The sequence below is a fragment of the Styela clava genome, chromosome 4, assembly GCF_964204865.1.
Source record: "Styela clava chromosome 4, kaStyClav1.hap1.2, whole genome shotgun sequence".
NCBI classification, from domain to species: Eukaryota; Metazoa; Chordata; class Ascidiacea; order Stolidobranchia; family Styelidae; genus Styela; species Styela clava.
In genome coordinates, this window is record NC_135253.1 from 18262923 (window position 1) to 18286590 (window position 23668).

General features: G+C 34.3%; 2 protein-coding genes across 4 annotated transcripts; both read left to right on the forward strand.

The window, feature by feature from the left end:
- The first annotated feature begins 234 nt into the window (after positions 1-234).
- Positions 235-9250, forward strand: LOC120327120 (uncharacterized). Of its 3 annotated transcripts, none has more exons than XM_039393517.2 (11): positions 235-811; positions 1524-1592; positions 2042-2249; positions 2724-2835; positions 3488-3619; positions 4151-4276; positions 4988-5189; positions 5708-5842; positions 6505-6585; positions 7177-7358; positions 8113-9250. In XM_039393517.2, the coding sequence occupies exons 2-11, from the start codon at positions 1532-1534 to the stop codon at positions 8239-8241; spliced, it is 1368 nt and encodes a 455-aa protein (XP_039249451.2). In that variant the 5' UTR covers positions 235-811; positions 1524-1531; the 3' UTR covers positions 8242-9250. The 3 variants fall into 3 exon arrangements, with proteins under 3 accessions (XP_039249451.2, XP_039249453.2, XP_039249450.2); XM_039393519.2 differs by having other exon boundaries at positions 235-805; XM_039393516.2 differs by lacking the exon at positions 235-811 and adding an exon at positions 944-1383.
- An 806-nt stretch (positions 9251-10056) lies between these two features.
- Positions 10057-22397, forward strand: LOC120326837 (sarcosine dehydrogenase, mitochondrial-like). The gene is made up of 20 exons (XM_078111668.1): positions 10057-10405; positions 11815-11992; positions 12748-12885; positions 12974-13152; positions 13671-13850; positions 14240-14389; positions 14858-14915; positions 15417-15538; positions 16245-16374; positions 16659-16756; positions 16918-16997; positions 17236-17371; positions 17606-17806; positions 17906-18122; positions 18760-18904; positions 19474-19572; positions 20100-20245; positions 20487-20655; positions 20909-21016; positions 21205-22397. Exons 1-20 carry the CDS (start codon positions 10403-10405, stop codon positions 21317-21319), a joined length of 2652 nt encoding a protein of 883 aa, XP_077967794.1. The 5' UTR covers positions 10057-10402; the 3' UTR covers positions 21320-22397.
- The last annotated feature ends 1271 nt before the right edge of the window (positions 22398-23668 follow it).

A 23668-nucleotide genomic window follows, 5' to 3' on the forward strand; every position in this document is an offset into this window, starting at 1 on the left:
AATTCGAGTCGAATTAATGTTGCTACTTTTTAAAAGTCGTGTCTGGCTTTTCATTATAGATTTCATAAACAATGTTAAAATGGATGGATAAATTGTCAATCCTGACCAACGACTATCATACCGATCCTGACTGTGCGCAATGCGCTGCTCCCAATGCCACCACGGCTACCACCACTAATGCATTCGAACAAATTTTGGGGGAATCCCCCGGTAAATATTTTTATCTGTGTTTTTCCTGTCTAGCAGGTCGCAGCTAGGCGTAGTCAAAATTAATCACTATAATATGCGGAAAATCAACAATTTGGGAATATCGAAATTCAGTAAAATTTGATCAAATAGATAAAATGAAAAGTAGTATGCGTTCAATTTTTAAGTGTAAACGGGTAGGGATTTTAAATTTACTAAAAGCAAGCGAAAGAAATGATTTATTGTTATATGAACACATGGATGATCTTATACATAGGTCAATCATAGTGTACGTTTATATGCAACACCATACTGTGAAAATTATTGAAAGTGTATTATTTGTACATCATTTCCATAAGAAGATGGTGTATGAACTATGGAACATAGGTGGCAAACAGGAAAAACCCAATACAAAAGCGTGGTTTTTTCCATATTCTCTGTCTAATTTTTTTTTTTTTTTGATTTTTCATGCTAACTAAAATAAACTGATTCCCTGTAATTAAAATTATATACAACTGCTGAGTGGATTACATGAATGGATTAACTCAACTTCTTTGGACATATATCAGTAGACTATATGGATTATATTACTGTATTACCGTAAATTAATGACATCGTGGTAATGGTATAAATTTTGTTTTTATTTGGATTTATACTCTATATATATTGATATGTATTGGGAGAATGTGATTTAAATTGAGAAATTGAAAAAAAAAACATGGAAACAAAAAACTCTGTACTGTGTTTAAAATAAAATGATTCGATTCCAAAACTGTGTTTAAAATAAAATGATTCGATTCCAAAATATTAATACAAAAAGTCTGTTTGGCATTGGAATTTATTCGGCAAAAAAAAGGTTGTCTGTCGCCTGTGGGTGGTAGTGTGAGAATATTATAACATATGTAATAATTTATTTGTGGTAGTAAGGTGAACATTGATTGTGTGAATCAAACACACTCTTCTCTTCAACGAATTTTTGAACCCAATCGCTATATTTGTACCTCCTGAAGTATGCGCACCAAGATGGCGCACATCCTGAACTCAGGTTGAGGTTCAGGTTATGCGACATCTTGGTGCGCATTCTTCAGAAGTACCCTTAATTTCCACCCACTAAGTTCTGGAATTTAACATTAATATATCAGTATACTATACGGACAGTATTACTGTACAGCGGACTGGAAAATACAATGAATGACAGTAAGTTTTTAAAATGTACTGAATATAGGAATATATATCTGTATATAGAAATTAAAATCTGAAAGTGTTAACATTCATTAGCAAATTCTTGTACTACAATATTATTTATCTTTTTAATTTTGCACTCTATTCACTTGCAGTTGAAATTATGAGTTCACCACAACCTGGATCTATACCAATCTCTTCTACTTCCAAATCTATCGTGAATGGTAAGCAGTTGACAATATAACTTCGAAATTTAGCATAACAAAAAAAAATTACTGTATGAAATTTTGATATTATTCCATCTAGGATTTCATTTAAATCAAAGTAATAAACCAACGTTGGTTACAATATTTTAGTGTTAATTGTACATCTGTAGTCATACAACTCCCTCTTTGCCTAGCCAAGCTGCATTAATATTCATCCAGATTATATTGGAAGAAATTCTTGTTTGATCCAAAAGTCAGTTATCTTTAAAAATAACTGAAACAGATGGATTATGGTATTCAAATTACCACATTTCTAGATTATAATAAAAAAAAGTTTCATTTGTATAAAATAGACGCATTCCTCAAAAAGTTTTGAAGAATTTTTGACGAATATTAATTAAATATATTGTTGACATGATTGGTTGAGAACATGGCCAGATGCCTGACACTATTTTATTTTTCAACAGAAATCAGTCCAGTTGGCGGTACTTTGAAAGTTGGTTTATGTAATATTCGTTATCTTCCGAAGTCTGTTTCTGAAAGTCAGAATATAAAGTTAACATTGAGTATCAACAATGGCAATTTACCTGAGCATCATGTACAAGCTAGTGTCACGCTCACATGTGAACCAACTGTGTTATTCCGGAAAGCTATTCATATCCAACTTCCAACATGGTAATTCTCTGATTGTTGTATTCATTGAAAAGGTGGTAACTTTGGTATATAATATAATAAATTGGAAAAACTTTGTTTAGTATTAAAGTTTGAAGTGAGAAAAATGATGTTTTTACTATTATTTTTCATACAGCACTTTTTTCATGTTTTCTCTTTTGACTTTTGGCTTTGTAGAAGCAGTCATCAGTATGTACTTGAGAAGGACTGGAATTTTTCCAGATCGGCTTTGCCTCGCCATCATATTTTGTTACATCTTCCTATTGGAAGTTGGTGTACATAATTCTTTATGTCACTCAACTTAGGTAGTATAATTGAAATATTGTAGATCTTATATTCATTGCTTTTGTCCATGGCTTTAATGATGCGACCTGTGGAATTTTTGCAGTCTGGTTTTTAAGGATTGATATTCAATGCTATAATCTTCAGTTAGAACATGAAATTATGGTAGTTTTTTATGACTTTATATTTTTTAAGGTTAGTAACTGATAAATCAGTTGATGTTTCAATTTATACCAAACAATCTGAATCTGACTGGATTGAACTGGATTCTGCAGCAGTGACTGATGAAAGAATATTTGATATTCAGGTGATTTCATGGTATCTAGTTATTATTTGTCAGTAAGTATCAATATTCCTTGACTCGATGGTGTGTCGCATTGTGCTAAGCATTAGGATTAGTCTTGCCGTTGCACCTTTGACCCTGCGCAGGTTGGCAGACTTGTCGCTGTCATAGGGTGGTTCATTACTTATCGATTTTAATCGGTAAGTATGTTGATAGGTATTTGTCTGTCTGTCTGTTGGATGCATGCAATATCTCACGAAGGCGTGGTTGAATCTGCTCCAAATTTTGTATGTGCATTCATCATATCGCGGACCAAAAGCCTATTGATTTTGGATGAATTATGTTGTATAATTAGCGAGTTATTATTGAATTAGTGATGGGACACGTGGTGTCACTATAGAGTCATGAATCGAAACCGCAGTTTCGATCGCTAAGTTTTTGGTCTTCGACCGATATTCTCGTTTAACCGTTGGTTGGTTACACACCTCTCTCCAGCACAAGTTCATATATCTGAAAATAATGAATAATTGTCTAACTAATCTCCTACCCGAAATGAACTGGTATCCAGATGAGCGGCTGTGGTTCGCCATAGGATTAAGCCACCGTATTAGATTTCCTCTTCCCAAAATATGAAAATACTAAAATTAATTAGTATTTATTGCTACTTTGTTTTAAGTTGAAGGAACTCAGCAATATCACAGCTTTCTTGCATAAAAGAAGTTTGCCAAATGTAAATTTCATGTTGAAACCGTACCTATTCAGTAAGGATGTTAGTTCTTTTAAAGTTGCACTTGGATTCAGCGATCAGGTATAATGTATTATTTACTATTCAAAATTCATTTCACAGTATTTGAACATTCATTTTGTTTTGTTTTGCATCATGGAAAACTTTACATGGTACTCTCTCTTTTACATGGCTTGCGGAAGGGAATTATTCTTATATCTCGCACTGCTGGTTTTCATGCACTATAGCAGGGGTGCCCACAAGGAAAAATTGTTTGGCCAGCAGAGGAGTGCCAATTTTAAATGGTGTGCAGCCGGCAAGACGAGTTTTTAATTTAGTTTGATCTGGTATGTGTGAGTAATTCCAATCCCTTTGCGCTGCAAAGCCTATTCCTGAGTCCAGTTTATTATCCATGTCTGTGACTTCACAATGCCCCAGCAGCTAGCTTGTGCGAATCGAACAAGGCAATTCACCCAGGTACTTGTATCTGGCCCCCCTGCACTATACAAATATGTACTAGCCATCCTAATTTTCATGTTTACCTATATTGAATCAATTTCTATTCAAAATTTTGTTCCAATTTTTTTCCTCATACTGAAAAACATTTACTAATAGATTTCAGAGAGCTGTCTGAACGCCGACATGAAGATTGGAGGATGCAGCATTGCACTTCATAAGATGAAAGAAATCATTGCATCTCTTGGTGATGAAATTCACTACAAACTTACTACTGACGATAAGGTGCAAAAAATAAAATATGTACAAGGTATCAAGTTAGGTATTGGTTACAATGTTTAAAAGTCAAGTTCAAGTCTAATTTATTTTTACAACCAGTAAAAAATATTAAATTGTACACAAATTATGAAAAAATGATATTTACAGTTTTATTGGGGAAGGGAAGTCACAGGAAACCAAAACTGGTTATCGAGCAGCGACACCCAAGGTTCTAATATCCAATAAAACAGTTTGGGAATTCTAGATTTATGAAATTTCTGTTATTGATGGTCAGATGTCCATATGCGAATTATCCAACTAACATAGATTATTAGGGATAAATTATTTCTATAAATTATCATATGTTATTGAGCCATAGGACCAATGAATGACCAGGAAATATGAAACTCTATTTTCTTCCAGATCCAACCATCTACAGGGAGATTTTAAATAGTTTGAATCTCACAATCGAACCAACAAAGTATCAATGAACATAATTTTATAACTACTTTCTTTGCGACTCTTGCAATGAATGTTACAACATGCATTGTAATGTTTTTATTGTTACATCTTGATTACTGGTTCACTATTTGGCTATTATGCTACTGGTACTTTAGCAATGAAATTATCCCAACATGTCTTGAACTCAAAAAATGACAAACAATTTTACTATGGATTTACCTTATTGATGGAAGCTTTATCCAACACTTTATTAAATTCAAAATAAATAATTTTTAGGTTGAAAACCAACCAAGTTGTGAAGGTCAAATAAACATTACCGAAGGATTTCTTGAAACTGTCAGAGGGCATTCTAATGCTCATGATCTCCAAAGTGTTCCATCACATCCATTATTCATGATAAAACAAGTGAGAGAAATGAATGGAACAGTTGAAATTATATCAGAAGAATCCTCTGTTGTTGCAATACAGCCACATAAAGGTAATTTCAGAATTTCAGTAGAACTTGGAGAAAAGAAATTATTAGTTAGTTGTATCATTAGATATCTGGTAAAGGTTCACATATTGAACCCCCCGTCCTGAAGTTGTGGATTTCGAACTTCAAGTAAAATGAACAATAAAAATGCTGCAACTTTCATTGGATTTAGGTGCATGAAACCATTGGTTTTCATTTTCCCTCCACCAAACAGATCAGCACATCTGAAAAATCAAACCCGGTCAATGACAGAAATTTGAATGCGAGTGGGTTTTTATGTATTTCCTCACGGCGATAACTTCAAAATCCTTATTCATCCGAATAAACTATAGCCAACTCTATAAGTAGTTGATATAAACTGTTATGTTTGCCATTTCTAGTAATACATGAACTTTCTGAGGTCACTGATACTTAACTGCGACTAGGGTTTTACTTGATAAAATATATATTTGGAACTGTCAGCACATTTCTCCCGTCCTTTTCTTGTATTAACTAAAAAAGATATATTCATGCTGTACATTTAGGTCCAAGCTGCCAGACAAATGTTGAATTTTTAGGATCAGTTCAAGCAGAAAATGTAATTACTGATGCAGGGGATGTAAAAATTGATCAGAGAGTACTCCTTGATGGTGCACAACCTGAAATGTGCCGTGAGAAAAGTAATATTATAATGTACCTTTTCCTATTGAAAGTGTGCAGTTTAAGTGAAACCAAACATATAAAGCAGTGGTCGGCAATCTTTTTTCAGTGACGGACCGGTGACATCTGATCAAAATTTTGGTGGACCACCTTTGTACAAATTACAGACGAACTGATCTAATGTAATAAATTATATGCGCTAGAAAAGTTATGTTGACAATACATTCAAAAACAAAGTTTAACGTGTTTCTTACGTTCGTCCTACTTCAATATTTCGTTTTTGTAGTTGTCCATTTTAAAAATCTGACCTCACATACTGGTAACAATGCTATTAGGGCATTGTACGTTTTTTGCGGACGTTTTTTGTAAGCTTTCTGCAGACCGGTAGTACTCTTTCCGCGGACCGGCAATGGGCTGCGGCCCGGTGGTTGCCGACCACTGATATAAAGCATAGACAATTTGTCCTGTACTCCTTAATAGTAAATACGCAGATCAATGAATGAATAAATAAAGGCATAGACTGCCTCAGTTAACTTGGATTCTTTGTGAGAGACATACATGAATGCAATAAGTTGTTACATTTTGACCATCAGAGCCATATTTGTAAAAGAAATTTAATTTGTGTTTGCATATATTGATCTCAAATGTGGGCATTTATATAATGGATTTTCTCTTATCTCAGATAATTTTAGATATGAAAAAGTACGAAGGATGACATCAAATCCAACACAGCCATCTCAACCTGGATTAACACTGATGTCAGGTATTAAGTTTAATTGATAAATTACAAATGTAATGTGATGCAATTGATTAATAAATTATGAAATAGTTTCTTGAGGAGTGCAGTAGCTGTTTTCTTTCCCAGATTCTTTATGTGTTCATTACATAAAACCATTATTACAGGTTTTTAAATTGGTTCTATCTGTCCTCGAAACTGTCTAACTGATAAAGTTTTGGGTAGGATGGGATTTTTATGTTTAATCTAGGAATGGGAAAACTGATAAGACAACTTAATCTCGGTCTTTTACCCAGGTACTGTTCTATTGGTGTGGAAATAGTTAGCCAATTATTCCTTTCAGATGCATGGATTAGATGGTGAAAGAAGCTATAACTGACCAGCAGTTGCCTAAACCATGCTATGGCGGTGCAGAGTTCAGCAATTCTCTCACATATTTATGTCTCACAAGGTTATGTATGACCTCTGAACCTACCTGCGCAGGGTTATCGGAATAACCTGACTGCCTGTTACTAAAAGAGGTTCGGTGTTCCAAAATGTTTGGGTAGTAGTATATTTACAATTGTATATTGCAACTTTGTATTCAGTCATACTCATACAAATATTTCTCTATTTCAGAAAGACCAAACAAAGTTTCCAACATAAGATTTCTTGGTAATGTCAAAGTAAAAAATCTTATTGGGAATGCTGGAAATGTAACTATTGATCAGCGAAGGATGTGCAAGACAGAACCTGCCACAACAAGTAATGCCATTCAACCTGAGAATGATTTACATGACCCAGTGCAGGTAGCTGGACAGGTCAGTAGTTTGTTTGTATATTCCGGAAGAAAAATTGTTTTTTATTCATTTCCATTGTCAGACACTGTGTTGAATTTTTAAGTTCCATCCTTCAACTGGAATGATTAATTGGCTATATTACTAATTGTTTGAGGTTGTTGATTAATTGAGAAACACTCTTTCCGATAGTCCCATAGTATGTGTACCAGGTTAGGGTTAGGCCATAATTTTATTCCGATTTTCCTCAGTTTAGTTCTATTACGAGTTCGGGACTGTGTGTTAGCCAAGTGAATATACCCCCTACTCATAGGTTTCAGTCCCTTTACACAAATTAATGTAAAATGGGCAAGCAAAAGTAGTTACCTCTATATAGGTACACACACTTAGAGTGCCCTCTTTCCTCTGTACTTCAAGACTTGCACAGGTTTAGGTTTGAATTGCATGGGGGTACATTATGTGTAAGAGGATCTCTGGAATTCTCGCCACCATAGGTGTTTCATGTAACTTGCTGGTCGCTTACAACTTTCATCACTATGAAGTAAATATTTAACTATTCCCATACCTGACATGGACATATAATGTACAAAGTGTGCTTGCCATACGATTACGCCGTCCTATTGACTTCACTCTCCTGAATAAATATAAAATTATTATCCTGAATTGATTAATCCCACATCCTTGACTTGACTGATATTAGAATGGGAGGAAACTAGGGAGTAGTCGATTTTCTTGGTTGTTCAGCATAAAAAAGGAGCAATATCTCTATTTTTTGAAGCCTTTGGATGACTCAGACGATGATGAAACAGAAATATCCGACAAATCTCAGAGTCAAACTGATGTTGAAATGGAAGAAAAAAATGCACAGGAATCTGCTATAGGAAGTGATAGAACATTCAACACATGATGTTGAAAGCCTTCTTCAAGTTTTCTACGTTTAACATTTGCATAGATTTTCATTCTTCTTGAGTATAGTTTCTTCACCTCTGGTTACTGCAGTCTTTAAGTACTCAAAACTGATGTTGTCTCAAACTCATCGTGCTGCTAAGTGCTAACTCATACTGGATTTCTTCAATCAAGGACAAATTTCAGATCAATTTTAAAGTCAATATATTTTCTGTTTAATTGTTTAAATTAAGATCTACGAATCAAATTCTTATTTCTTAACTCTTTGAGATATTGTCCTAATCATGTACCAATTTTGAATTTTATATCTAAATTTTCTTCAAATTTTATCGACATTTTTTCAAATGTTTAAAGGTTTATTTATTATAATTGATATGAAATTTGAACTTAGACTTTCTGTTTCATCGTTTATGATAAATATACTTGGTCGTGGTAGCTTTTTGATATGTGAATTCACTCACTGACTATACTAAAATGTTCTGAGTCGATCATTATGAAATTGTGTAATATGTAGAGCCGATTCCACCCATGCCTGTATGTGAACAAATCTCAGAAACGACAATCTGGCCATCAGTGAACCATCATTATTCCCAGCAATCATTGGTTGTCATTTGATCACCACGTCCATATATAATATATATGAGCATTCCTCAACCAAGTAATTTAACTACAATTAAAAGAGTTATTGCCAGTGTTCCCAAATTTGATAACGTGACACTGTATATATGTTATTTGAACGTATTTTTGGATCAAACTCAATCTATGATTTCTATATTATGATATCTATAAATGAGAAATGACTGAGATTTTAAAGAACTTAATCTTGACTATGAACAAATCTAGGGAACAAAATTTTATTTCATTTGCAACAAATTTTCTCTTACGGGCTCATTATAAAGTATCGGATCCTTCATTCTGCGCATGGAACGATAGAAAATAGGTTTCAAGATTGATGAATTTTCAACTGTTTTTTTGTTTGCCTTTAGCAAATAAACTCTCTCGTATTTGTCGGTCTTGTGTTCGAGTTTTATATTATATCCAATATTTCGCTCTGGCTTTAAATAAGGCCTGATGACATCTAGAGGAAAAGTTCAATAAGTCGTTCTATTTCAGGCTAGTTTTACCCACTCGATTTATCTGAGTGCTCAGAAGCCGCAGAAAACACTGCTCAAATAATGTAATGAATATCCGCCTTCATGTACCAACTATACGCAACGAGGTGTCTTCGAAACGACGAACGTAAAACACTGTGCTAGCGTTATGTGCGCGACCACCTTGTTTGTACACTAGTTAAGGTCCCGAATGCTTGTGCATTGTTGACTTTTTTGTTATTATTCGAAAATTTAGGTTTACTTACTTGCCCACGCGCGTTGAAATCCGGTTCAATCCGGATACCATACGCATATAGGTATTATATCTTCTGTGGTAACTTCCAAACATGGCTCATAGATTACGTTTGGGAAACCTGTTTGCTAAAATGATTTTCGCCCGTTGATAAATGTCTTTGACAATATGATAAGGGCGTTGTGGGCTGTGTCGCAGCCTTCAGCCAATCGAAACGTCGATATCTTGTTTTGACGATTCCTTGCAAATTGCCGAGAAAAGTGTAGAAAGCTACAGAGTTTCGTGTCGACTTTAGTAAAGTACGCTGGGCTATTAGGTTTAGGCTCGTGTTTCTAATTATTATAGATTAGTCTTAGCAAAATCGGATACAAGCACGTTTGAAAGATAGCTATTTATAACCACTGTAACAGCAGACCATGGATTGACTTTCTAGATTACAAATCAGCTTTAATATAGCTAATATAGCTTTAATATAGCAAATCTGATTAAAGAACTTGCAAAACCTTCGGGGACTATACTAATCTCCGTTCGAAAACCACTGCTCTAAAAAATAAATATAGTCAATTGATATAAAGACAAGAGAGCTATGCTCAAATATATGGACACGGAGGGTCACATAATTTTGATGACGTCATAGCAAAAAAAAAGTAATAGCCTTCTGGAGAAAATTTTTATCTTCAACTACTGGAAATTTCAAAGCAATTGGTCCAGTATTTGAAGAGAAAAGCGATTTCTTCAAAACGTGACTTTTGGCTGACTTATCGGGACGGCGGGACAAATCGCTGAAAAGCGGGACTGCCCCGCCTAAAGCGGGAAGTATGGTAAGCCTATATAATATATATGTATTACATAAACTGATATTGTTGTTTTCTGTATTGCACAGTCGAGAACACTCGCGTAGAGGTATTAAGACACTTTTCGTCATGGGTAATAAATGTCTCACGCTTTATGGCTGGTCTTAATACAATTTGGTCTACTTTGAACACGACGTATCAAGTATCCCATGTCTCTCCTATTATCATGTTTTCTCCGCCACCTTGTTTCCGTTGCCGTTCAGGGTTGCACCCATTAAAGGCATCAACAATGGTTAATTGAGACACTGTATCATTTGTATGGAGAAATGTCGTTGGGAATATGAAAATCTTGTTGAAAAGTCGCCGTTCGCAAATGTAAACATTACCCATAAACTGTAATATTGATGTCAACTGCATTTGCATTCCAATCCGGGACCGGAATCTGACTGCAATCTTTAACGGCAGTGCGAGGTTTGAATAATGAAACATTCGGCAAATCGATTACAAACGCTTATATATTTCCTCCTTAGCTCGACCGCAGGATTAACTGTTCACGTCTTGCCTATTCGATATGCGATTCAGAGAATTGTATTGATTGTTTTTGAAGCTTGGTGGAGGCTCTTCATAATGGTTGAGAGCATATAGCTTTAGCATACCTTCTTTATTTGGATATTCATATGGCATTAATAGATTGTACTGAACTATAAAATACCAGTGAGAAAAATTTAGGATCGCGTTGAAAGGCTGTATATTAGTTTGTTCAAAGAAGTGTATATTTATGGATTACAGTAAATCCCTAAGTCGGTTAACAGATTTCAACTCTTTCACTAAAATTTCGATTATCACTATCGGGTTAAGATTAAGGTTAAGTCATGTTTTGTATATTAAAACAGTAAGTCAGGCAATAACATATAAATGTGATGTTATTCGCCATCAACAATCTCATTACAGCAATATATGCTTATATATTGTATAAAAAGTGGGTGACGCTGAATAGCCCACAATTAGTTTCGGCCGAATGTTTACAATCATAGATTGTTGTTGAAACATAAGGAATTCCAACTAAAAAGCATTTATAGACGATTGGTGGGTGCATCGTTCTAAGTGGTATGTGCGAGAGTGTAACTGGGTCTTCTGCGCCCTGGGATGGTTCATCAAACCGTCACAAACCCCCCACCCTCAACTTCATGCATCTGAAACTTTTATAACCCAAAATGAACTGGTAACCGGACCAAAGACCTCGACTCCTCAATGTTTGGGCTGTGTATCTATTTTTCCTCCTCAGCAATAAATATTACCGTAATATCAGATACTATAAATACAGTCCGCGACAGAAAGCTGCACTCGGTTTCATAGTTTTTATTGAAAAAATTAACTGACTACGGATAAAACAAACCTAATCGAACAGCATAAAAAATAACTGGTTTGTATTTCAGATGATTCCAACTAGCAAAATTAATATTAGGCACATTTTGGGTCGAATTTCCCGGAATTTGAGCCCGCTGAAGAGGAACTTTATCAAAAACTATAATCAGAATAGTCACGATGTTCCTTACAAAAATTCTTCAAAAAGAAGTTCAAAAAATAATGCATCGACTACGAGTGTGCTGCCAGGTACTTATAGTATAATCTGAACACGTGAAGTAGGGGCGCCATTAAACAGAATAGTTTGGATCTCTTACAGTAAATTTCATTCTCGAATTTTCTATTTTGATCTGGTTTGCATGAAGGTACATCATGGCAGCGTTCTTGTGGAAACAATATTATTGTGCAAAAGGTTTTTAATAAGAACACGGAAAGAATTAACGGAAAATTCCGTGAGATTTTAACTCAAATTTTGGCAATTGTTATGTTATTAGAGGTCCTAAATTTTTTTTCAATTTATTGATACCATATATTGTTTTGGCCCTCACAGATGCATTAATTAAATGAAGTAAAAAGACTGCAGAAAATAATGCATCGACTACGAGTGTGCTGCCAGGTACTTATAATATAATCTGGTCACGTGAAGTTGGGGCGCCATTAAACAGAATAGTTTGGATCTCTTACAGTTAATTTCATTCTCGAATTTTCTATTTTGATCTGGTTTGCATGAAAATGGTGATTTATTCTAAATTTTAGTTTGCCTAATTCAAGGTAATATGCCATGGTTTCAAACAAGCAGAATATTTTTATATTTCATACATCTGTGGAAGCTCGCCCATATAAGAACTGCGAGGAAAAACCTAAATTTCGAAAATTTATAACATATAAAATGAGATAAAATAAACTATTTCTTCTTGGCTACATTTTGCTATTTACGAAGTCACCGCGTGTTGGAAAGACTAAATTTTCCGAAAGTAAAATTTAATTTTCTAAAATGTTACCAGAATCTGCGGACGTTGTTATCATTGGCGGCGGAAGCGTAGGATGCAGTACGGCGTATCATCTGGCCAAACTCGACATTGGAAAAGTTGTTCTCATTGAAAAAGATAAACTTACTTCAGGAACGACTTGGCATAGTGCAGGTGTAATTTTTATACAACGTGTATTTGTAATATATGTATTCAAATATTGAGTTTCCAAGTTGTCAATCTGTACTTATTTATATATCAGGTATACTATGGAATCTACGGGGCCATCGGTCGTTAACTCAAATGCAAATACATACCCAACAATTACTGAGCCGCATTCTTCCTGAAGAGACTGGGTTCGATTCTGGATGGATAAAGACCGGCTCGATATATTTGACCAGAAGAGAAACACAAATGGATGCATTAGAAAAATTGAGTTTGGTAGGTTCAAGATAAAACAGTTCTGCAATAAGTCTACCTACCCTCTCGTCTAAGTTCGCTCGTCTTTGGTATAAATTAAAATAATATATAACTTCATACTATGCAATTCAAGAGTCTTGCTACACACCAACACAAATGTATTTCTGTAACGTTTTGTCTGGCCAAAATCAGATTTTCTCATACAAGCAGTTTGCAACTTTTATACTACCACGCCAGCAAATGTATTGATTTAAAATCTCAGTGTTATGTATCAGAGTAATTTATTGATTTTAATTCTAATATAAAATATTATAATCTAATATAGCCATATTTTATTTCAATTTTACGATTCGCGATGATTTTCCGGCCCAGGTCACTCGTCTGGAATGCATAATATAATATGAATAATCATGATGAAGCATTTATCTGTATTTTAATATATATTGCAAAGCTGTATAGGTTGAAATAATTTGTATATTGTTAATTTATATGCGTTTATCATTTTTGCTGAATTTAAATTTATCGTCCGAAATTAATAGATGGGTTCAGAACTTGGAGTTGAATTACGTATGATTGATACAGATGAAATATCCAAGTTACATCCACTCATTGACACTGGAGGAATACTGGGTGGATTGTACTCACCGGATGACGGATCGCTTGATCCAGCAACATTGTGTACTTCATACATCAAGGCTGCAACAAAATATAAAGCACAGGTAGCAATCTTTTTAGGGTTCAGAGTTCAGTGTTTTGATTTTGTTTGGCATTTCAGCGATCGCTTATAACCTTCTCCCAGAGATCAGTCACATTTATTTCTAAGTGCGTAGGCGTGACCTTGCTTTGAAAAAATTCTTTGAAAATAACAAATATTAATCAAAATAAAAATATCTACCAGGCGGACGCAATATCAATAGATGTTGGGTTATCAAAAATCGACACACCATTATTGAAATATGAACTGAGAGATGAATATTCATTCAATCACATTTCCCAATAAAAATCTATAAACAATTCCGCTTTTATCTATTGTTTAAAAATTTTCAACGTTTATAGGAAAAGCGAACTGATGTTACTGTCTGATAAATATTGTTTTATTCTATTCCAGGTTTTAGAGAAGTGCGAAGTAAAATATATCAAAACACATGGTGATATACCGGGAAAGAAAAGGATTGTTTCCATAGAAACGAACCTAGGCAGCATCAGGACAAATAAAGTAATTAATTGCACTGGTGCTTGGGCTCCGTATATCGCAAAGGTAAGTTTGTGTCGGTTTCTGTCAACATTTTTAGATACAAGTTAACAAATTAGCATTATTGTCACGTTGTGGTAGTAAACGTGAAAAGAAATTATGAATGTAGGTACATCATGGCAGCATTCTTGTGGAAAAAAGATTATTGTGCAAAATGTTTTTTAATAAGAACACGGAAAAAATTAACGGAAAATTCCCTGAGATTTTAACTCAAATTTTGGCAATTGTTTTATGTTATTGGAGGTCCAAAACTTTTTTAAATTGCAAAGGAAATTTATTGATACCATATATTGTTTTGACTCTCACATATGTATTAAATGAAGTAAAAAGACTTGAACAATAACTGATCCAAAAAACTTGGTTACGATACGAAATATTGCGAACTGACTTCATAACAAAACTGAAATTATAAAGGGACACCCCATATAACTATTAAACATTTTGCTTTGTAATATTTCACATATAATTCTACAGATGGTGGGTATGCAACTTCCGCAGCTGACTTACAAGATAGCGTACGTTGTAACGCAAGGTATGTATGATACAAAGTATAGTCATGAATAGATGTATGTCGCCTATATAACTGCACTACTTCATTTATGCCTTTCTCTTGAATCTGCACGCGTATAATAAATAAGTGTAGCAAAAATAAAAATAATAATTCAACGTGAATCAAGAGTCTTTGTGTCAGTACCCGCTTACAGAATTTGATATAATTTTTATTTTCGAGGTATTAGAAGCGATACGCTACGTATAAGTGTAGTGGACTCTGTGCAATTCGTTTCCTTGCGTTGCAATGCCTCTGAAGGTGGTCAATCGGAACCTTATTCACGTTCTTAGCCAGTCTAACACAAAAATATCTTTTCAAAGTTTTAACTGACTGGTGTCAGACTTTCTCAAGTTTCAACTAATAGATCAATTAGGCAAATTCTGAATTTATTCATATCTTCATTTATATAAATTTATTTGCTCATTCCTCGGCAAAACTAGAAAAATCTTTGTTAAAATTATTTCAATATGAATGTTGTTGAAGGCATTCCCGGTATTGAAAATGTTCCGCATCTTCGGGACCTAGATAAGGGAGTTTATCACAAGCGACAAGGAGATGCTTTACTATTCGGAGGATATGAGAAAAATTTGAAACTTGTTGGATTGGTGAGATGTTACTCGTAATTTTGCCCATCCTATACTGGCGGGCGATGTAAGTGTGACGTGAAATTTGCATTGTATGAGCAATATTTACAGTCTTACCAGATCAAAGTAGAAAACAATGAGCATCGTGCCAAAACTATATTTAATCGCAATCTCAACAAATTCATTGAGCTATTTTTAGCTAAAACATGAAAATTTGGTTTTAGTGTGGTTGTGACAGCATCAGGCGGGCCAGGTTGAATTGCCCGACCGTCCGGATCTGGCCCCGGGCTGTTGTTTGCTCATGTCAGGGTTAAAAAGTTTGACTTGATTCTTATCCCTATTCCATTGGTTACTACATTCGTTGCTATTTCAAATTTATTTGCTTCCACATATATCTTCACTTGGTAGTCCCGTAATGTGTGTACCAGTTAGGGTTAGGGCACAATTTTATTCCGATTTTTCTTATTTTAGTTCTATTACGGGCTCGTGGACTGTCTGTGTTAGCCAAGTGAATATGCTCCCTGCCAATATACTTTTGAACCTTTACAACCTGATGTAAAGTAGGTGAACAAAATTAGTTACCTCCATATTGGTATACACACTTCTGCAGCGCTCTTCACTTAATACATATCTGAACAATATACATTCATAGGGCGGAATAAAACCTAAAAATTCCCAAGTAAGTTCAAATGCAAAGTAACTTTCTAATTTTAAATAACTTTCGAAGGTAGAAAAAGATTTTTCATTTGGTTTATACGACATGGACTGGAATCGATTCGAACCTCATATCAAATCGGCAACGGATCTCGTTCCTGCTGTCGCAAAAGTTGGAATCAGATCTACTGTATGTGGACCAGGTAAGTTGAGGCTTTAACAAATTAGAGAAAATCTTCTGCTCCCGTAGTATGTGTACCTGGTTCATGTTAAGCCATAATTTTATTCCGATTTTCCTTATTCTAGTTCTATTACGAGTTCGGGGACTGTTTGTGTTAATCAAGTGAATATATCCAATGTCCATGGGCTTTCGTCTCGTTACACATCTTGATGTGAAGTAGGCGAACAAACTAGTTACCTCCATATTGGTACACATACTTCTGGAGCGCCGAAAATCTAATATTTAACTACACACATTTCTTTTTAGAGTCATTTACACCTGATGGAAATCCTCTCATTGGGGAATCTCAATATGTCAAGGGATTTTTCAATGCGAGTGCTTTTAACAGCGGAGGAATGATGTTGGTATGTAATAGGGCATTGATATAATTTATAATAGTGCTTTGGCTTGGATTTTGATTAAATATGGCACCAAATTTCGAGTGCCGATAAAAATTTAATATCCATCTTTTGACTACGTAAAACTGCTACTCTGTTTTTTAATCACTTTCAAAAATTTTCACCAGGGAGGAGGAGCAGGAAAGCAGATTGCCCACTGGGTGGCGTATGGTAAACCAGAAATTGATTTAGGAGTTTGTGATCTGAAGTAAGTGACAAAGCTGTTGTTAATGTAAAACTATCTGAGATTTAGTCAAAACTAAAGAATCTGTGTCAACAATGCAATACAAAAATGCACATTAAAATTTTTATCGCTGATCATCTTCATTTCATGAATGGTAGTATTCAAACTTAAGTGCAATCTTGTACGCTATTTCGAAAAGTAAATTTTGGAAATAAGGAGATCAATTATTTGTAATATAAATAAATGCTCTTTTATCAAACAGTCGATTTTCGTCTACTTACAATGAGACATGGTTGAAAGAAAGTTGCCACGAACATGTTTCAACAAGATATGAACCAAAACTTCATAATCAGAAGCCATTAGCCGGCAGAAATCTCAGAACAACTCCATTATCTAAGGCGAGATTATAATTTTTACATTCGAGTTGACCCCGAGTTCTAGTTTGGCAACTGCTTGTTGAAGTATGTGACAATGGCTAAACGATTCTTGACTTATAGTTCTACGACTTTAATGTAATTGGTATCAATTAATAATTGGAATTTACATCTGGTATTGTTTTTATAACTTTCATAAGAGATTTCTCGTTACGAAAGAAAAACACGAATCTATAAAGCAACGCTATGTTATTTCAGATTCACCTCAAAGACGGGGCGTATTCCACGTGTATTCATGGCTGGGAAGTGCCAGAGTTTTTTATGCCTGGCCAGACCCTACCTTTACTCAACTACGATTATTCCGGCTGTTACGGATACAAAAAGAATGTGGATTACAAATACAGAGAAATAATGGATAGAGATGGAAGTCACTTGCCAGATGTGGATATACATAAACAGGTTTCGATCTAATAGTGATCTATATTTTCATTTAACACTTTTTGCAATGTTTGTTGAATTGCCCAGCCCATTAACCAAGTTATCTTTCCTATTAAATAGGTTGGAATCGAAGTAGAAGCAATTTCAAACTCTGCAGCCATTGTCGATTTATCTCATTTGAGTCAGTTTGAAATTTCTGGATCAGAATCTGATAAAATAGCGAAGCAACTTTTCACTTGTGATGTCACAAACTTGTTGAATAATCATCAAACTGAAACGCTAATGCTAAACGAAGAAGGAAAAATATTAAGTTACGTCACTGTTAATATGCATGAAAGTAAGAAGTTTCTTTGTTTGAATATGGGGATATTGTTTTGGACAGAAAATACATATTTAAAACAAGTTCATACATGATATTCTGAAGTCTAAGAACATTTAAACCCTAAATACTCATTTTAAGCTCAAGGTTGAATATACAGGGTGTCCATAAAGTTGCTTTACAGTTAAAATTTTGTTATGAAGTCAGTTTTCAATATATCTTAAAACCTGGTTTGCTGTTTTTAAATTAGTAACTGTTTGATTATTTTTTACTTTATTCAATACATCTGTGAGCGCCAAAACAATATATGGTATCGATAAATTCGCAATAAATTTTTAAGGCTTTATGGACACCCTATAGTACGACGGCACATTTGAAAACTCGAAAACTCGAGTTCTACATGCACTACGCACCAGTTTACAATCCCAAACACTTCTAATTGAAACTGTATTCGTTGTCTTTCTCCACGCTTGTATGCGCAATTCCCTGTGAACAAGGCTGTGTACGATCATCCACTGCTGATTATGGAAAGTCCGTTTCATTTTCTTTTATGAAAGCCCGTGACCTAATGTGGCAATCTTTTACACATAAGTAAGGAGCTCTTAGCATAGGTTACAAATATTTGAATATTTTAATTATGTCAGAATACTCACAGATAAGTATCGAATCACTGCTCCTTCGCAACAACAAGAATTTATTCTTCATCACATCAACCAGTTGGTACAATACAATAGTTACAATTGCTCTGTCGAAGATATCACAGGAAGATTTGCTCTTTTGACCTTATGGGGACCTGAAAGGTGGTAACGAAATATTGTAGGTCGTTGAAATGTCGTGTATATATTTTATCGAAGATTAGATCTTCATATAAAATATGCAGATGACGCTTTAAAATAAATTAGTTCAAACATCTAGTTTATTTTAGTAGTATGGGGTAACTGTTTGAATCATTACACGTCACCATCGTCGATATTGGTTGAAATCGACTTCAGGAGTTCATATCACTGGCAACTGTTATGAAAGAAAAAGCATGGACTCTATTCATTATTTTATTCTATTTTCATTATTATCATTGAATCATGCTCAAATTTTTTAACATACTTTGATAAATACCTAGGGCCATTTTAATCAAACCGGCTTCATCTTGTTTCTTGCTCGCTTACAGAATACGTTTGGTAAAATAGAAAAAAATACATGTCACATTGAAATTTAATCATTTTCATCAATGTATAACATTGACAGTGCTAAGGACCTAGTAAGAGTGTTTTGGTAAATCCCCCGATGCCGCTATACAAGAACCAAACAATTGCTTTAGGCTTGTATTTAAGTACAAATCATTCATGACAGATATATTTATTTATTCTTTTAGTACAAAACTTCTACATCGCGTCACTGACGATTGGAAAGACCTGCAACCTGGTCAATGTATGAGCTGTGAAATGAATAATACAAAAGTACTAATATGCAGGTTAGATTCTCGTCTTATTTCTACTTATTATGAAGTTGGAGCAGGTTTTTTTTTCACAAGACATTCTCTTAAACCTGTTGTTATCATCCTTATTGTGTATTGAATAATATCGAAGTTCTATATTCAGGTTAGAGTTGGAGGCTTCCATATTGTTTTCACATTACTATAAGTTTAAGATACGCTTGTCCTGTAATAAATTTTAGAGTAACGTAATAAATTTATGATGGGTGTTTGGATCATCAATAGTGCGTGATGACACTTGAGGCTGGGAAAGGCTTTGTAGTCTAACCGTTTTACTGGAAGATTTTCTGAGGATCTTGGAAGGTTGTACCCACAAATTTTCAGAACTATGGCATTTCGTATGTTGTTTGTTACAATAATAGGACACGTGGTTCGCAATCCATGTGATACTTTTGAAGCAGCACGCCGTAATTTGTTTTACTTCAATTAACTCTTAGTTTACATTACTCTGAAAGTTTAATTTTATGATGTTTAAAACTATAATGCATATATTTTACGAATCACAGAACAAAAAACACGTCTTCTTTGATATGTTATCAAATCCAATGTAACATGAAAGATGCTGTTTCCATCTTTAATTTCTTGACATCTTCAAACATTCGACCAATTCCTGCTGGATTAAGATCTCTGAAGTCTATTTCGAATCATTCAGGTGAGCAGTTCATGCATGTCACTAAGTAAATGTACAAAAAGAAAGAAAATTATATTTAAACCATGTTTTATCGATTGAAACCGCAATAGTAATACCGCAATTTAAACTTCTGTATTTATTTATTTAATTTTCTTTACGAACAAGGCATCAGACAAGATGTGTGCAATTTGTGTTCATGCCATGGTGTTATGCCTACACAATACATTACATTAATAAATAATACCAAAAAATGTTTTTTCAGATTTTTCAAATCTTCTCAACGTTAGTCTGTTGGGTTTCAGCCCTCATGAGGTCGGATTATCACATTTATGTGCAACTGGTGGCGACAGAGAGTTCATTGGAAAAAACACATTGATGAAAAATGAGAACCGACATTTGAATCCAAAAGTTTTTAACTTGACGGCAGTTTCGTGAGTAACGCAATGTTTAGAAACATGTCTTTGTTAATTGGAGTTTGAAAGAATATATAATCGAACAGGCGGGTCCAAAAATATTTGGTGATATAAACAGAAATAATGATGGTAAATATAACCTAAACTTTGTGGCCATTGATTCAACTGTTTCGGATTTTTCCAAAAATATAAACTTTTTTAAACCAAATTTAATACACGTTCTTATTATTTCGAACTATTTGACATCAGCACCTTTGTTTTATCATTTTAGAGAGGGAACACTATTTCCGGGTGACGTGATATGGAAAAATAACGTCTACGTTGGAACCATCATAGATTGCGTTTATGATTACCAAGTGAAAAAATACCAAATGAAAGGGTAAGAAGCAATATGTTCTAGTTCATTTGTCATGTCAAGAGGGATTGCAATCCCAAGTAGACACAGCATAATTTACAAACTACAATATATCTGTGACAAATGCTATCGACTAAACTGGCCGGTTACTTGTTTAAGCATGAAAATACACTAATATATAATTGCTAGTAACATAGTATTCTTTGTTTCAGACTTATCAGAATATCGCCAAAAGAGTTTTATTCATCCATACAGACAACAACTCCAAAATTCATTGTCGGCAGAAGATCTTACAAAGTTGAAGCAGAAATGTGTTTCGACAGATGAAATTTGTCTGCCGGAATGTTATAAAGCATTTTTAAATCAGGAAGATTTAACTGGTGCTTGACTACAATGAGGAGAATAGATAACATTTCTTCGGCGTTAAATCATTGCGTTTCTTGCTTGAATGAGTATATAATTACTAATTCTGATATAGGAAAGATATATTCCTATATATAAACATTTTTTAATTAGAGTGACTCACTCAGTGCTTGACTGTGATACAGAGAAGATGAAGATGTCTTTGATCTGATATCAATGATAGATTCGCACTTTGAAATTTAATTTATTCTATTATTTGTGAAAAAGCTGATTGTTACATGTACAAAATCGCTTTTTAAACTGGCGTTAATGTCTAGAAAAATCAGAAAGAAACAATCAACATTATTTTCTCACAGCTGATTTTAAATTTTGTGATTTATCTGTTGTTTACGTTCCTTAAATCTCAATTTTCTGAACGTTATCATCAGGATCAGCGTGGAAATTTTTTCTTATAATGACTGCTAATGTATGCTTATAATTTACTTTATAGCTCAGGTTTAAGCAATTTTGTTAAGTTGATGTACAGTATTTTTTAGATGATTATAAATATTATTCCCGTTATTTAATGGTGCTTATAACTGGCGTAGTTTTGTTCACCAGAACTAGGATATTTTTCACCAGCAATTAGCAAAGCAATTAGTTAATGAGAACGGCGTTTTATTTCACAACAAGAGGAAGAAAAGAAATACTAATAATAGCAAGAGAGCTAAACAACAGGAGAGCGATGCTCGAATATACGGAAACGAGAGCCAAACCTTACCTAATATATATGCTTTGATCTTGCCTATTCCACTGTAAAAAATTCCGACTCTCGCGTAGCACCAGGGAGGTCGCATAACCGCTACCAATAGTTTATATTAATTTTGAAGAGATTATCACACATAATTTGGAAATGACAAACGAATCACGTAAAACCCTCGGAAAGTTTTGAAATAAATAAAAGTGATATTCTAGCTAAAAATTCAATCTCCAACCACTCAAAATTTCAAAGCAATTGGTCCAGTAGTTGAAGAGTGAAGTGATTTTTTCATTACGATAAAAAAAATAATACCAACAAGAACCAACAAGAACAAATGATCCATATGTCCACTTCGTGTGTAAAAATGACTAACATGGTGATCAACAACAAAAAATAGTAACAAAATATCCCTTGGTTCACTTCGTGTTCAATAGCACGATTAGGGTTGCTTACTTTGTCGTGTAGCTCATAATCAGACACTTATCTCAATTCGTATGGCGACGCCGCATGCGGAAATCCTGGATTACACGAAATGATAATTGATTCGAGACGCACGCATGTTTTCACTCTTGCTTGACTCGCAACTTAAATATTTAGCGCGAAAGATAAGGAACGATTGTTTTGAAAGTAGATATTGTTCGTAAGAGGAATAAAAATATGTAGCTATGATAAGATACCATACTACTTTAGATGCCACATATTCTTCAGGATTGAATTGCGATTGTTGGTAAAATTTGCAGTGATGAAATATTTGGGACTTGATTAAATTAGAGAGCCTGTAGAAGTTTTCTCAAACGAAAAGTATGAGGATGTAATTGTAAAAAGCTTGTTGAAGAATTTCCATTCTAACTCAAACAACTTTTCCGTCACTTCTATCAGGATAAGACGAAGGTACTTGTTAGCAATGTTACATGCATGAAAACAATAATTTTCAGAAGTGTTGCGATTGGTCAGATTAAATTAACAATTATTGACAATATACTTACCATTTCTTCTCTCATTTCTCTGCGTGGGTTTGCAGGTTCGACGGTCGGATTATACATATATATGCATGGTCCTTGCCGCCGTGCGATGGTTAACGTAAACGCATTGTCCTAGTGTCCATAAAGTCTCTTTCATTTTTGTTATGAAGTCAGTTCTGAATATATCTTAATTTTTTTTTAATCGGTGATTGTTTAAGTATTTTACTCCCAATATTACATCTGTAAGGCCAAAACAATATGCCAGTTACCTTTGCAATTTAAATTTTTTAAGACTTTATGGACACTTATCTACACAAACTAAGAACAGTGGCCAATTTGGCTAAGAAGGGGACAAGGCTGGCACAATCAGACACGCCATTTTATAGACACGGGTCGGTTACGGCTTACGCCACAATCAACTCCTAAACAAATAACCTGATCCGACGTGGGCTGATAACCGGATGAGAGACTGCAGTTCACCATATCATTAAACCATCTGGGATCCACTGATACAAAAAATTATAGTCAATTTATGTTTTAGACAAATTAAAAATCTACCGGTAAAAAAAATTAAACGACTTAAAAAAAATACTTGATTTGTATTTCAGATGT